This window comes from Melanerpes formicivorus, unplaced genomic scaffold, assembly GCF_026170545.1.
Source record: "Melanerpes formicivorus ecotype bairdi unplaced genomic scaffold, bMelFor1.0.p_v2 SCAF_51, whole genome shotgun sequence".
NCBI classification, from domain to species: domain Eukaryota; kingdom Metazoa; phylum Chordata; class Aves; order Piciformes; family Picidae; genus Melanerpes; species Melanerpes formicivorus.
The window spans coordinates 2,157,832-2,171,852 of NW_027142403.1; the positions used below are offsets into that span (position 1 = coordinate 2,157,832).

General features: G+C 46.0%; 1 protein-coding gene across 2 annotated transcripts; it reads right to left on the reverse strand.

Moving 5' to 3' along the window:
- Nucleotides 1-650: 650 nt before the first annotated feature.
- QTRT2 (queuine tRNA-ribosyltransferase accessory subunit 2) lies at nt 651-13,973 on the reverse strand. Of its 2 annotated transcripts, none has more exons than XM_068160592.1 (8): nt 13,704-13,973; nt 11,914-11,969; nt 10,887-10,963; nt 8,797-9,006; nt 7,572-7,771; nt 4,652-4,803; nt 2,848-2,962; nt 651-2,000 (listed from the first exon to the last, which is right to left on the reverse strand). In XM_068160592.1, exons 1-8 carry the CDS (start codon nt 13,898-13,900, stop codon nt 1,739-1,741), a joined length of 1,269 nt encoding a protein of 422 aa, XP_068016693.1. In that variant the 5' UTR covers nt 13,901-13,973; the 3' UTR covers nt 651-1,738. The 2 variants fall into 2 exon arrangements, with proteins under 2 accessions (XP_068016693.1, XP_068016694.1); XM_068160593.1 differs by lacking the exon at nt 13,704-13,973 and adding an exon at nt 13,547-13,666 and having other exon boundaries at nt 652-2,000.
- Nucleotides 13,974-14,021: the final 48 nt, after the last annotated feature.

Consider the following 14,021-nt stretch of genomic DNA (forward strand, 5'->3'; position numbering starts at 1 on the left):
TGAGCAGAGAAGCAGCATCTTCATTCAATGACCTGGGTAAGGGGATTGAGCATACCCTCAGCAAGTTTGGTGATGATACTAAACTGGGAGTGGTGGCTGACATAGTGGAAGGCTGTTTTGCTGTCCAGTGACACCTGGACAGAGTGGAGAGCTGAGTGAAGGTGAACCTCATCAAGTGCAGAGTCTGCAAGTGGGGAGGAATAACACCAGGCACTAGTACAGACTATGGATCATCCTGCCAGAAAGTAGCTCCATGCAGAAAGAACTTGGAGTCCTAATGAACAGCAAGCTATCCACAGGACAGCAATGTGACCTTGTGGCCAAGACATCCAATGGCATCCTGGAGTGCATCAAGAAGAGTGTGCCCAGGAGGTCTAGGGAGGTTCTTTTCCCTTTCTATTATGCCCTAGTGAGACCACACCTGGAGTACTGTGTCCAGCTTTGGGCTGCCTGATTCAAGAGGGGCAGAAATCTGCTAGAGAGAGTCCAGTGGAGAGCCCCAAGGATGACTGTGGGACTTGAATATCTCTCCTATGAAGAAAGACTGAAAGACCTGGGACTGTTTAGTCTTGAGAAGGCTGAAGGCAGATCTTGTCACCATCTATAAATATCTTCTTGAACACTGCACTCAAGCTCTCCGGGGCACCACCTCTGTCACACATTGAGAAGCCAGTATAACGAAGAGTACAACCTTTTTTACTGTTGCTTTGCAACACAACAGGCATAAAGTCAGGATTCCACAGGTAAGAGGCATTAAAATATACAAAACCCCCAAAACACTAAAAACCCCAACAGAGTTAAGAGGAATGAGACATAAGTAAGTTGTATTTTAAAACAAAGAGCCACAAGAACATTTTCTGCACACTTTTTCCTGTGATGCATTTCTTCCACAGCTCCATCTTGCACTGACATTTATGCAGCCTGTTACTTGACCAGTGCTAGGACAGCTGGACCATTCATTATCATCCACATGCTAATGAAGGAGTAAAATCTCAGTCCATACAGGTGTTACACAGAGTCATAAAAACCCTCTGTAGCAGGACATGGATGAAACACTTTCTCTTCTTTCTGCCTCTGATGTTGCAGACTAAGATTCCTGAGGCAGGGGTTTTCAAGGCCACATGAAGGACTTGTCCTCCTGTCCCAGAGGATATTCCACACTGCAGGCAGCCTGAGGAAGAATTACACATACAGTCCTTTGTGCCACTGAGCACAGCAGCACTTCCAACCAGTTCTTTTCAGGGACACAGATGATGGCAATGCCCACAACACGGGAGCTGCATGATTAGACAACCACACCACTAGAATTTCCTAGAAAAATAATTACCTGTAACCTTCATTGGATATGGAATGAGAGTCCCAAGCAGCTGCTAAATCTCCAGGCAGCTGGATTAATTTTAGGTGTATGTCCTGCTTCCTCTTAAACCACAGGTTCAATCATTCTGTCCTTCCACATCAAAACCCAATGAGGAGTAACTAAAACCAAAGCTATCCATATTGGTCTTGTGAGCTGTTCAAGCTCTTCCACACCCCAAGAATGCAACAAGCTGATTAACCATTTGAATAAGGTTTTCCTTCCCCTTGAGGAAGTGAGATCCTTGTCATGTGTCTCCTTTAATTCCCTCCAGGAAGGCAGGCATTTTGCTATTAACAAGTCCAGGTGACCCTGCTGAGAGTCCACCTTATACAGTCCCACTGGTAAGGACGTATCCTGCAGCCTCCTCTCTGCTCTTTGAGCTCACTGGCCTGGCTTTGCATTTGCTGGTCCTTGAAGTGCCTGCCTGAAGACAAGCTTTTTCAGCTGATCCAGTTTATTGTCTCTTAAGGCATCCTGTATGGCATTGAAGAAACTGAAGTAGTGCTGGAAGTTGTGCATCATAAGCAGGACACCAGCCAACAGCTCATTGGTCACGACGAGGTGATGGACATAGGCACGAGTGTGCCTCTGACAACAGTAACAGGTGCATCCTTCCAGCAAAGGACCAAAATCATCTTGGTATCTAAGGAGGAAGCAATGTGGAATAACATCAAAGGCAATAAAGCAATAAAGGGTATCACAGAATACAGAAGGCTGTAAAGGACTCTCAAAGCTCATCTTTTCCAACACCCCAGCAGTGAGCAGAGACATCTCCAACTAGATCAGGTTGGTCACAGCCCCATCAAGTTTGACTTTGAATATCTCCAGGGATGGGGCTTCAACCACATCTCTGGGCAAGCTGTTCCAGTATTTCCCCACTCTCCTCCTTATGTCTAACCTAAATCTACCCTTCTCTTGTTTAAAACCAGTTACTACATGGCCTTTTGCCAGGACCCGAGCCTTTAACTCCTGAGGGCCTGAATCCTGTTGCTCTGTGTTGTCATCTAAGGCCAGCATCTCTGACACAAAGGACTTCAAATATCATGCCAAAACTCACTATAGAGCCAAAAGGCCACACATCTAAGTCAGAGGACAGCTTGTGACTACATCACAGCTAACAGTAGAGAGGAGACTTATCTGTGCCTTCTCTGCCAGAAACGCTGCTGCACAAGACCAAAATGATCCCCAGACAACTTCTGTGAACCTACTGTCTTTCAGCTGGAAAACAGTTATGACCACAGTAGATCTGTTGGATAAGTGATGAGGAAAGCCCTGGCTTTAGGTCAGGCAAAAGACAATGCTCTCAGCCATACACTGTTGCCTGGTAACAAGCTAGAATGTCCAACACTCCCTGTTCAATTCTCAGAACTACTTCAACACCTTCATGTTTTATAACCTCCTATCCAGCTACTGACCATAGGCAATCAAATACAGACAAATACCTCATTTAGTGATACAGCTGCAGGTACCCTCCTCACCAACTCACATACCTTTTGTCCTTCAGAGATATCTCAAATGGTGTCATTTCTGGGTCAGCTTTGGACATTTCATCCTGGTCTTCAGCACCATTCTTCTCCACGTCCTGGCCCCCATTTTGGTTTAATACTGTTTTCAATAGAAAGACAACAGCCTTTTATGAACAGGCAGCAAGGGCAAAGGAAGGTATTTCTGCTAAGGTATAAGATCTGTATGTATCTGAGGTATACCTGTAAGATAAGGTATGTCTTACAGATATACCTGTAAGATAAGGTATGTCTTACAGATATGCCTGTAAGATAAGGTATGTCTTACAGATATGCCTGTAAGATAAGGTATGTCTTACAGAAGGTATTTCTGCTAGATGATTTCTTGCCAGATGAAAACCCCTGCCACAACTTTTTACATCTTTCCTACCCCAAGCAATTGTATTTCTTTAATTGCCATTGTTGAGCTAAGTAAAATACCATTTCAAATCATGAAAACAGCAAGAGACAAGTCAAAACTAATCCACTAAACCTAATGAAGAGCTAGAGCTGAACCAACAGTGTAACTTTTTGCTGCTCTACTGAGCTGAATTCTTACTGTCAAAAATATCTCCAGTCTGAACTGGATGCTGAACAGAATGCAATCACCTGAACAAATTTGGTTTTGTTGAGATTTTTGTTAGAGCAGACAGGCAACTCATCTGCATTTCAATCATTCTGCTTCCCATTCTGCCATCAGCTTCAGAGATTTAGCTGCTTGCCTTTTGGTGGTTTGGTGGTGGTGTTTCTTTGGTTTGGTTTTCAAACAAGGGGAATCAAGAGAGGCTGGCAGCTTTAAGGCAGGAGATTTAGATTTCACACCTGCCTTTACAGCAGTCTGTCTTAAAAATGATAATAACCAAAAAAATATTATCACCCTATAATTTTGTAGGCTTGTCCTTAAGCAAGAGATGCATCTGGAAACATCAATATTATTGTTTGCACAATCCATGCCCACTGAGTGCTGAGCAGACACAGAACAAAGAAATGGCTCTTACTCGGAATCTTATGATTTACAAATCAGGTGACACGAGGTTAAGGACAACAAAGAGAAGGGTTTAAAAACACCCAGCAGCAAACAAAGAAATAACATGTTTTGTTTAGCTGGTTTTGAATTAATTATCCAGGCATGAAAAGCCACTAGGTTCTATTCAGGAGGAAAAAAACAGGGAAAGCATTTTTCTGCATTAAAAACATTTAAAAGGCCCAAACAAAAGAGCTGTTTGAAACACATTTGGTATATGCTTTAGAGGGTGATACAGATGCTCCCATCTTGCAGTGCAATGAGGTAATGAGTTATGAACATCTCCTGTTTGTTTTGATATGCACTGATGAATGCAAGGAGAGAAAGAAAAGCTGTCCCAAAGAAACAGGATCCCTCACTTTTGTCAGCTAGAAAGAAGGGACTTCAAAAATGTGTTATTAAAGCAGATGCCTATTCAGTTAATTCTGCAGATCAAGTGGCTTAGATCTCCACTTAGTCAGTCCAGCCTTCACTGCAAATGGTAACAGAAAATTTGCCAGTATTTCTCTTTTCATTAAATGTTTAAGAAATCAATGTTTTGGCTAGTCAGACATTCAGACCCTAGGCTGAGTCCCCAGCTCTGTCTCAATGGGTTACACACTGAAGTACGCCACCTTCAAAGGCAACACTTGACAGTGGAATCTGTTTTTCTAGTGGTTACTGCACTTCAGGAACAAAACCCTCATGTATTCCTCCAAAGCATGAATTAGGCTTGCCACAATGCTAGTTGGTACAGTAAAAACTGCAATGACCCTCAAAGAGGCCTACCTGCTGCTTCGGGATCTGAGTGGCAGTCGTAACTGAAAACCAAGGCACAGCCTCGCTCTGTCACTTGGAAGGGAAAGAAGCTCTCAAAAATGTCCACTCCCCTTTCAATGCACTCAAGCACCTCATCTGGTTTGCCTATGCCATGGATGATTCTGTAAAAGACACACAAGACAACAGATCTAGAACATTCAGAGAAGGGCAACGAGGCTGGGGAGAGGCCTCGAACACAAGCCCTATGAAGAGAGGCTGAGGGAGCTGGGGTTGTTTAGCCTGGAGAAGAGGAGGCTCAGGGGAGACCTTATTGCTGTCTACAACTACCTGAAGGGAGGTTGTAGACAGGTGGGGGTTGGTCTCTTCTCCCAGGCAACCAGCACCAGAACAAGAGGACACAGTGTGCCAGGGGAAGTTTAGGCTGTAGGTGAGGAGAAAGTTCTTCCCAGAGAGAGTTGTTAGCCATTGGAATGTGCTGCCCAGGGAGGTGGTGGAGTCACCATCCCTGGAGGTGTTCAAAAAGGGAACGGATGTGGCACTTGAAGCCATGGTTTAGTAGTCATGAGGTGTTGGGTGACAGGTTGGACTTGATGATCTTTGAGGTCTTTTCCAACCTTATTGATTCTGTGAAAAGCAAGCAGGTACCTGAAGGAAAAGACACACGTGCAGCACGTGTAGCTTAGCCCTGCAGCCACTAACCAGAAGAAAAGTGGGTACAAGCCACTGCTCAGAGTCTTGTGTGCTTCCACTTCCCCACCTCTAACCTATCCAGCACATGGCAGGCTTTTCTTTATCTGCCATTTGGAAGACAGCAACAATCCCTCATCTGTCCATTGGGTTTCTTTTACACATACACAAATACACTCAGATTCAAAATTCTCCTAACATCTATGTCACAAACCTTCCTTAGTCATGCAAAACGCCCTCAGGAACTATCAGCTTCCAGACACATGGACTCCTTAACTTGGGAAATAGTTAGAAGGCAGGCTAAAGAGAGTTGATCAAGAGCAGCAGAGACAGCAGGAGATGGCTGGCCAGAGAAGTCCTTTAGGTGAGAGACACATCAAATAGCACTTGAAGCACTAATGAAAACCATCACGGGAGAAAGAAAAGTTCCCTACTTTATTCTTCCTTCCTCTTTACCTGCTCAAATGATTTACCAAAAAACCTGGGCTGTAACATCTCCTGGGACATGGCATTAAGAGCTAGGAAGAGCCCAGCTGGATTGCCATCAATGGTAATAAAGATCCTGCTGCCAGCCAAATTTAGTTGGCAGCTTCCCTGAGGGTGGGGTGAAGCAGAAAAGAATGGAGCAGCGCCTGCTCTCCTGCAGGTGCCTACTGGGCTGACAGCAGTAGAAGCTAATGTAGGGCAATGATCTGAACAGATAATTAGGGAAATACACAGGGGCTGATAAATGAAGGCACAAGGTGACATTTTTAGTCACTTTTCTAAGTACTCCAATTAAACTGATGAGGACAGAATAAGGATGGGAGAAGTTTACAGCATGAGTGCCAGGCTGTCATGGCAGAGAGAAAATGATAGTCAGTAGTGAAAACAGTAGCTCTGCATCTATGGTCAAAGCCCTTGCTAAAACTTATCTTTCCTGGGGTAAGGACAAACATTTGTTCTAGTAAGGGTTCTGATGCTACTGAAAAGGAAAATACATTTTATCAGGAGGCTTCTGCATCTTTAGGTTCATAAAAGAACTCTAAAGATTCATTTCATAGCAGGCCTTCTTGAGTGGAGCACAGAAAGTGTTTGTCTTCTAGAGACTTTCATATTGCAGTAGAAGACAGCTGCAAAACAACTTCTCCAGCAAGAATGACAAGGGTGATCCAGGAAAGCAGGATTATATGAAATTCACTTGAGGTACTTACAAGAGCCCCCCAGGGCTAACCAGCTTTCTTCCTACAAAGAGGTCAGAAACACTTGTCTTAACCAGACAAGCGAACCATTTGATCGATGAGGCAGAAGCACTGGTAGCCACTAAGGTTAGCTGAACGGATTGGACTCTAATGCTCCCAGGAGATCTTTTAAGTAGCTCAACCAGACAGGATGGCAACAACACAGCAAGCCTTCTAATTGTCAGGAAAATTCAAACCCCATGCATGAAGGAGCTGCAACACCAGACACATGCTTTTTCATGTAACTTCCTTTTGAACACTATCAGGTCAGAGCAATGCTCAGCTAACAGAGGGCAGCACAGCTACAGAACAACAGAGGGGCCCAAGTCACCCTCTTCAGGAGATGATGAATGAAGCACCCATACCACTGCTGCTCTTGTTAGAGCAACCCCCACAAAAAGCAGCAGGCTTAACCCAACGCTAAGAAACCCCTGCACTTCTGAACCATTGGCAAATACTAGCACACATTGGCTGGAAGGCTTTACTACTGTTGTAAGGGAGCTCTCAGATCATGAAGCCTAACCAAGACTGTTGCCACAAGCTTGTGTAAGCACTGGTTGGTTCTATCAGCACCCCTCTTTGCTCTTCTCCAGTTCAGACCAGAGAGAACTGGAAACATGACAGTTTTTTTTCCCCCAAGAAGAGGTCTCTGTAAAATAGGTTGATGCTAATGTTTTTGCACAATCTGAGCTTCAGGTAAACCATGGCCTCAGAGGTCAAATGAAAGTAGCACAGACATATCCTACCTGTATTTTTTTCCTAAGAAAAAACAAATAAATAGCTTCCAAATGTGGGGAATACTCACACCCACAGCATGAGCACAGCTTGGTGCCAGTTGAAGCTAAAAACTGAAACAAAGGTTAAGACTTCAGCCTGGCAGTGGCAGAATTTATGTAGCTTGGCACTCACAGAGAATTGTGCAATATAGGGATTATTTCCTACAGTAATACTGCACAGCAGCCTGTAGATGCTCCTCATAACAGGACAGATTGACTTCTTGGGATGCTGCCCACACAACTTACCTTGGTTTATCCTCGGGCAGCTCTGCTGTGACAGAAGCTATCAGTTTCAACTTGGTCTCCTTGGCCATGGCAGATCCCTGGAAGCCATCTAGCAGAAAGCCACCCACAGGTCGCTTGGCAGTCTCCCTGGCTGATCTGAGCCTCTCTTCCAAGATATCTCCACCTTCAATTGCCCCAAACATTACACTTCCTTGCAGTTCCTGGCCCAGGAGAAAGCTACAAGTGTTAGAGCATGCACCTCAGTGTAAGGCATCCACCAGCCCAGACCCCAGGTGCCTGCTACTTAAACACTGCCCTCCCAGGAAGTTGCCAGAGCCAGTGTTTCTACCCACATAAGACTATTCCCCACACAACACTGTTAAGACAAACAGTAAGGTAAAAATGAGATTTAGGAGAAACAAGATTCTGCTCATTACTGTGACACTAACTCAGAATTTTGGTGACATTATTCCCACCTCCCTACAGAAGGCAGTAAGCACAGATCATTGCTGTACCCAGCTTTTCAGGGCTGGCCACTCAGCACTAGAGATTCCAGTGCAGAAGACAAAGCAGGTGCCATTTTCCTGTCTGTCAACACCCCATTGCACCATGAGTTGCCTTTCAGGGGACATCAGTATCAGATATTGTCACCCATTTGCCTTTGTAGTACAAACTCAGACAGTATGTTCCCTTTCACCAAAAGGAAGGGAAATTTCCAGGTTGCTGAAAGAAATAATAAGAACTCAGGCAAGTTCTAGCAAGTCCTCCCTCACCTGGAATGAAGGGGACCTCAGAGCAAGGTGGGTTTTCTCAATCTGAATGAGAAGCTCCTACTTTGCCCATGCATGTAGCATGAAGGTAAGTGAAAGAAATGCACTGCAGTGCGAAAGCAGAACAAAAAGGAAGTTAAACGAGGCAGCTCTCTTCAACCAGTACGAAAGCAGAACAAAAAGGAAGTTAAATGAGGCAGCTCTCTTCAACCAGTCCGAAAGCAGAACAAAAAGGAAGTTAAACGAGGCAGCTCTCTTCAACCAGTAGAGAGAGTAGCACAGAAGGCAAATTATGAGGAGAAGGAAACCCCTCTGTGCTACTGCTTATACTTCATCCAGGACTGTCACCTGGGCATTCTCTGCTATGCATGCATGACACAATTTCCTACTAGATCACATCCTGGGACAGGCCCAGAATGCAGCACAGAGCAAACCATGGCTGCAGTGTCACTGCCCCAGTGTTTTGGGAATCTTACCGGTGATTTTTCCAGCAGCTGAAGGCATACATCCAGGAAGGAAAGAGACCTATCCACAGACTTCTTAGCCCTTTTTCTATTAACTTCCCCAGAAATGGTGTCTCCATCAGAGATGCACTGGAACCAGTCTGGCTGGATGGCCCGCTGTATGTCCATGAACTTGGAAGGTGTCAGCTCCATGCGCCCTGAGGTTCCCCACAGGGAGACTGTCTGTCAAGGAGGAACATTATGTGCTAAGGTTAACAGATCTTAAGGGTCAAATGAGGGAAGGAACTGGTCTGGTGAAACAGACACTAGAATGATACTTCAAGGGTAAGTTCTTCAGGAGCATGGCTGAGATAACCAGCTGCACGTGGCACAACGAGTGAAAGGAGATAAATGACTCAATTGGGATTTCCAGACCTGGATGCAGTACTCCAAGTAAGGTCTCACCAGAGCAAAGTAGCAAAGTAAACTTGTGACACTGATGCTCCAAAATTTTAAAGGAGTATGAAAGGAAGTTCAGTATTGGGCTTCAGCCCTTTTGAAGTTAGTTCTTTTAATCTGCAGCTCCATTTTAAATGAGAAACAGTTTTCAGCTTTCAGAAACAGCTTCTAGCCTGGGCACTTTTTAAGGCTTGAGGGTTTAAACACATTCTCCTAACCCATGCCAGACAGACAGATTAAGCAGTGCTGTTCTCATGCATACTAATTCACAAATTAAATGTGATCAGCTGATGCAAAAAACCACAAGCAGAACGATTTTTTTCAGTCTGGTCTCCAAAAAGGGATTGAGCAGACACACCACATGTCTGTTGTCTGTCCATCCACTTCTCTCAATTACTTTTGGCCTCATCTGCCAATTTCATAGAATCATAGTATCAGTCAGGGTTGGAAGGGACCACAAGGATCATCTAGTTCCAACCCCCCTGCCATGGGCAGGGACACCCCACACTAGATCAGGCTGCCCAGAGCCTCATCCAGCCTGGGCTTAAACACCTCCAGGGATGGAGCCTCAACCACCTCCCTGGACAACCCATTCAAGGGTTTCACCACTCTCATGGTGAAGAACTTCCTCCTCATGTCAAGTCTGAATCTCCCCACTTCCAGCTTCATTCCATTCCCCCTAGTCCTATCACTACCTGAGATCCTGAGCAGTCCCTCCCCAGCCTTCTTGTAGCCCCCTTCAGATACTGGAAGGCCACAATTAGGTCACCTCAGAGCCTTCTCTTCTGCAGACTGAACAGCCCCAACTCCTTCAGTCTGTCCTCACAGCAGAGCAGCTCCAGCCCTCTGATCATCCTCGTGGCCCTTCTCTGGACATGCTTCAGCATGTCCATATCCCTCTTGTAATAGGGGCTCCAGAACAATGCTGCACAATGGTGAGGCAAACTTCAGGATAATTGCTTTCCTGTTGAGTGACAGGACCCTGCCTGACTCCCAACAGCAAAGAATATATGCTGATAGCTGCATGGCACTAATGATCCTGTCATTTAGTGACCTGCCACCAAATGTGACCATGCCAAAAGAAGGCTTTGGGCCTGACCACATCTGAACAGATGCCTGGAGTAACCCCTACAGGCCAAATCTGTGGCAAACAGCAGGTAGCATGTGGAATGTAGGGTATATGGGATGGAACAGACAAACATCTGCAACACTGCACTCCTGGACTACTGAGCCACCTTCCTGCAGAAATACTAAGCTCTTCCCCTTCACAGGCCTGTAGGAGACTGCAAACATATATATAGGGGCTCAAATTCATCACTTATCAGTGGCCTCACTGTAAGCTTGTACAGCATATAACCTAAACATATGTGCTTTCTTTTACTACCATATTAACTACAACACCATAGGAGTCCAGAGCTCTCCTCTCTATCTGAACAGCCACTTACCTGTCCAGGGAACACACTGCTAAGTAAGAAAAGGTGCAACTTTACTTGATTAAAGGTATGGGCATGTAAAATAACACTCCTCTTTGTGCATAGGTTTATTTTTCCATAAAGCATTAGAAAAGTATTTCATGGCTGTCTAAGCACACCCTCACAGGAGGACTGACAGCTTTCTTTTGGGAGCTTGAAGTAGACCCTTCAAGTCTTTACAAGTTACTCTACCTTGTTAGTGTTGTAGCCAGATGGACAGGATGCAGCTGGGTCAAGAAGGGAACAGTAGAGCACGGTGTCTGGCATACCTGGGAACAGGGTCACAAACACAGAGCAGAGTTTCATCAATCAAAATAAAGCTAAGGCAAAGTTGTGGTTTGTAGATTTCCAAAGGGAACCTGGCACTCTCCCCCACACAAGTACAGCCACTGTGACAAAGAACACATTGGTCATCTGAATTCCCAGTGCCAAAGAAGGCAGATTTCTCCCCCCAGAATCACTAGCTGCAGGGAGGAAAGCACAGCATGAGGACAAACCATCAAACACCCCTTGGCTCAGCAGCCTGCAGAGTTCCTTTGAGATTTGTTTCTTGTTTATTAGTACTCCTAAGCTAACTCACCTTACCACTCCACTGATGCACTGAAGACATCTGACATTTGACACAATCTAGACTGAGCAACAACCTCAAGCCTAGAGCTTAAGGAAGGACAACATACAGGGAGAGAACAGATCAGCTACAAAAATGAGTAGATTGGATGCCAGATTGGAAGTTTCAAATGTCAGAAAGCTAAAGAGTGTACCTCAACAACCATACAGTTCTCTCTTTACAGACAGTCACTGAAATTGGTCAAGACTCCAAGGAGTTACAGACAAAGAAATGTTCATCTTTTTCCTTGGAGGACTAAATCAGTTCAAGTTTACTGAAAGTGAAGTGCAAACTACCTTTGGAAATCAAAGCTATTTATCTCAGGGCTTTGGAAATCAAGGCTGTAACTTTGCTCCTGTAATGAGACACACATCTAAAATTGTTTCTAAAACATACAGGGTAAAAATGCTTGAGTATTTTCTGCAGTAACAATAATTCACATGAATTCATGCACTCATAATGTACATGCAACAGACACATACAAAACATTCCTAAAAATACCTCAGTTCTGAGACCTGCATTAGCAAATGTGGATGGATGCGATCTATCTGGACTTCTGCAAGGCCTGCATGTCTCTCTATGCATGCAAGAAAACACACACACACACTTTACCTATGAATTTTGCAGCTCCTTCTTTATATTCTTCCAGTACCTCATGAAGTTCTGCCCTGCATACAGATACAAAACCACATTAACTAAGCAAATATCTGTCAAGAAAGACCACTGGTCTTGTAACTAAAGCTTCTAGTTCCATACTTCTGCACTGTCTGAATTTGGATTGCTTTTAGGCACCAATACTTGCCATCCAGCTATTAGGCAGGGAAGCAAGGACAGACAGACCTAAAGGCCAGAGCTACAGAGCTCAAGAAAAACAGCTTGCAAACCAGGGCACTCACAGTTCCATGGCAAAAAGGCAGAGGTTTTACCATGACTGATCAGTAACCACGGTCTTGCTAGAGAACATGAAGTCACGCTATGACTCTCTAGGCAGCATTACTAACATGAATGATACTCAACAACTACACAAGCCAAGGGGAAAGTTTCCAACAATCTCCTTCCTTTCAGTTGTCACTTAGCTCACTGGTTTTGATAGCTGACTGCCTCTAAAGCTGGTTATTCCACTGGGAAGTTTAACATCTTTGTCGGTGACACGGACAGTGGCATTGAGTGCACCCTCAGCAAGTTTGCTGATGATACCAAGCTGTGTGGTGCAGCAGACATGCTGAGGGGAAGGGATGCCATGCAGAAGGACCTTGACAGGCTGGAGAGGTGGGCACAAGCCAACCTCATGATGTTCAACAAGACCAAATGCACAGTTGTGTCTCTGGGTCAGGGCAATCCCAAGCACCGATATAGACTGGGCAGTACCTGGATTGAGAGCAGCCCTGAAGAAAAGGAACCATAGAATCATAGAACCAATAAGGTTGGAAAAGATCTCAGAGATCATCAAGTCCAACCTATTACCTAACACCTCATGACTAACTAAACCATGGCTTCAAGTGCTTCAAGGACTTGGGGGTGCTGGTGGATGAGAAGCTCAACACGAGCCACCAGTGTGCACTTGCAGCCCAGAAAGCCAATCAGATCCTGGGCTGCATCAAGAGAAGCATAGCCTGCAGGTCAAGGCAGGTGATTCTCCTCCTCTACTCCACTCTGGTGAGACCCCACCTGGAGCACTACATCCAGTTCTGGAGCCCCTATTACAGGAAGGATCTGGAGGTGCTGAAAGGTGTCCAGAGAAAGGCCACGAGGATGATCAGAGGGCTGGAGCACCTCTCCTATGAGGAAAGACTGAAAGAGCTGGGGCTGTTCAGTCTGGAGAAGAGAAGGCTCAGAGAAGACCTTATTGTGGCCTTCCAGTATCTTAAGGGAGCCTACAAGAAAGCTGGGGAGGGGGGTTTTAGGGTGTCAGGTAATGCTAGGACTAGGGGGAATGCAACAAAAATAGAAATGGGTAGATTCAGATGGGATGTTAGGAAGAAGTTCTTCACCATGAGGGTGGTGAGACACTGGCACAGGTTGTCCAGGGTGGATGCCCTATCCCTGGAGGCTTTTAAGGCCAAGCTGGGTGTGGCTCTGAGCAATCTGATCTAGTGTGCGGTGTCCCTGCCCACGGCAAGGGGGTTGGAACTGGATGATCCTTGAGGTCCCTTCCAACCCTAACAATTCTATGATTCTATAAAGTTCCTAAGCAGTTTTGGACCAAAATATGCTCAAAAAATATGCAGCCCTCTAGGCCCCTTACCTTTACCTGCTTCCTACTAAGTCAGAAGAAACAAAAGAGCAACCAGCTCTGACACGTTGCTTTGCACTGGGGGAAGTGAGCATGCCGGCCAGCCCAGCAGCGCTGCGGGAGCTCGCCGCGCCCCGCAGACAGCCCGTCCCCAGCAGCGCGTACTCACACGGTGGGCAAGGTGAGCTGGGCCACAGCGGGGACGCCGTCCACCACCTGCAGGGTGTCGTGGGTGAGGTGTGGCGCCGAGCCGGTCCGCGTGTACAGCAGGCAACCTGGCAGCGCCAGCGTGGCAGCCCCGTTCCTGCCCAGGCCCACCAGCGTGCCCAGCCGCCCGCAGCCCACTCCGCACAGATTCATCTTCATGGTCGGCGCCCCAAGCGCTTCTCCCCGCGTGTGCAGGGTGCAGGGCACGGGACGCGGAGCCGCGGACCTCCCCGCTTCCCGGACCTCCCCCAATCGCCTCACGCCGCATCATCAGCGTGCG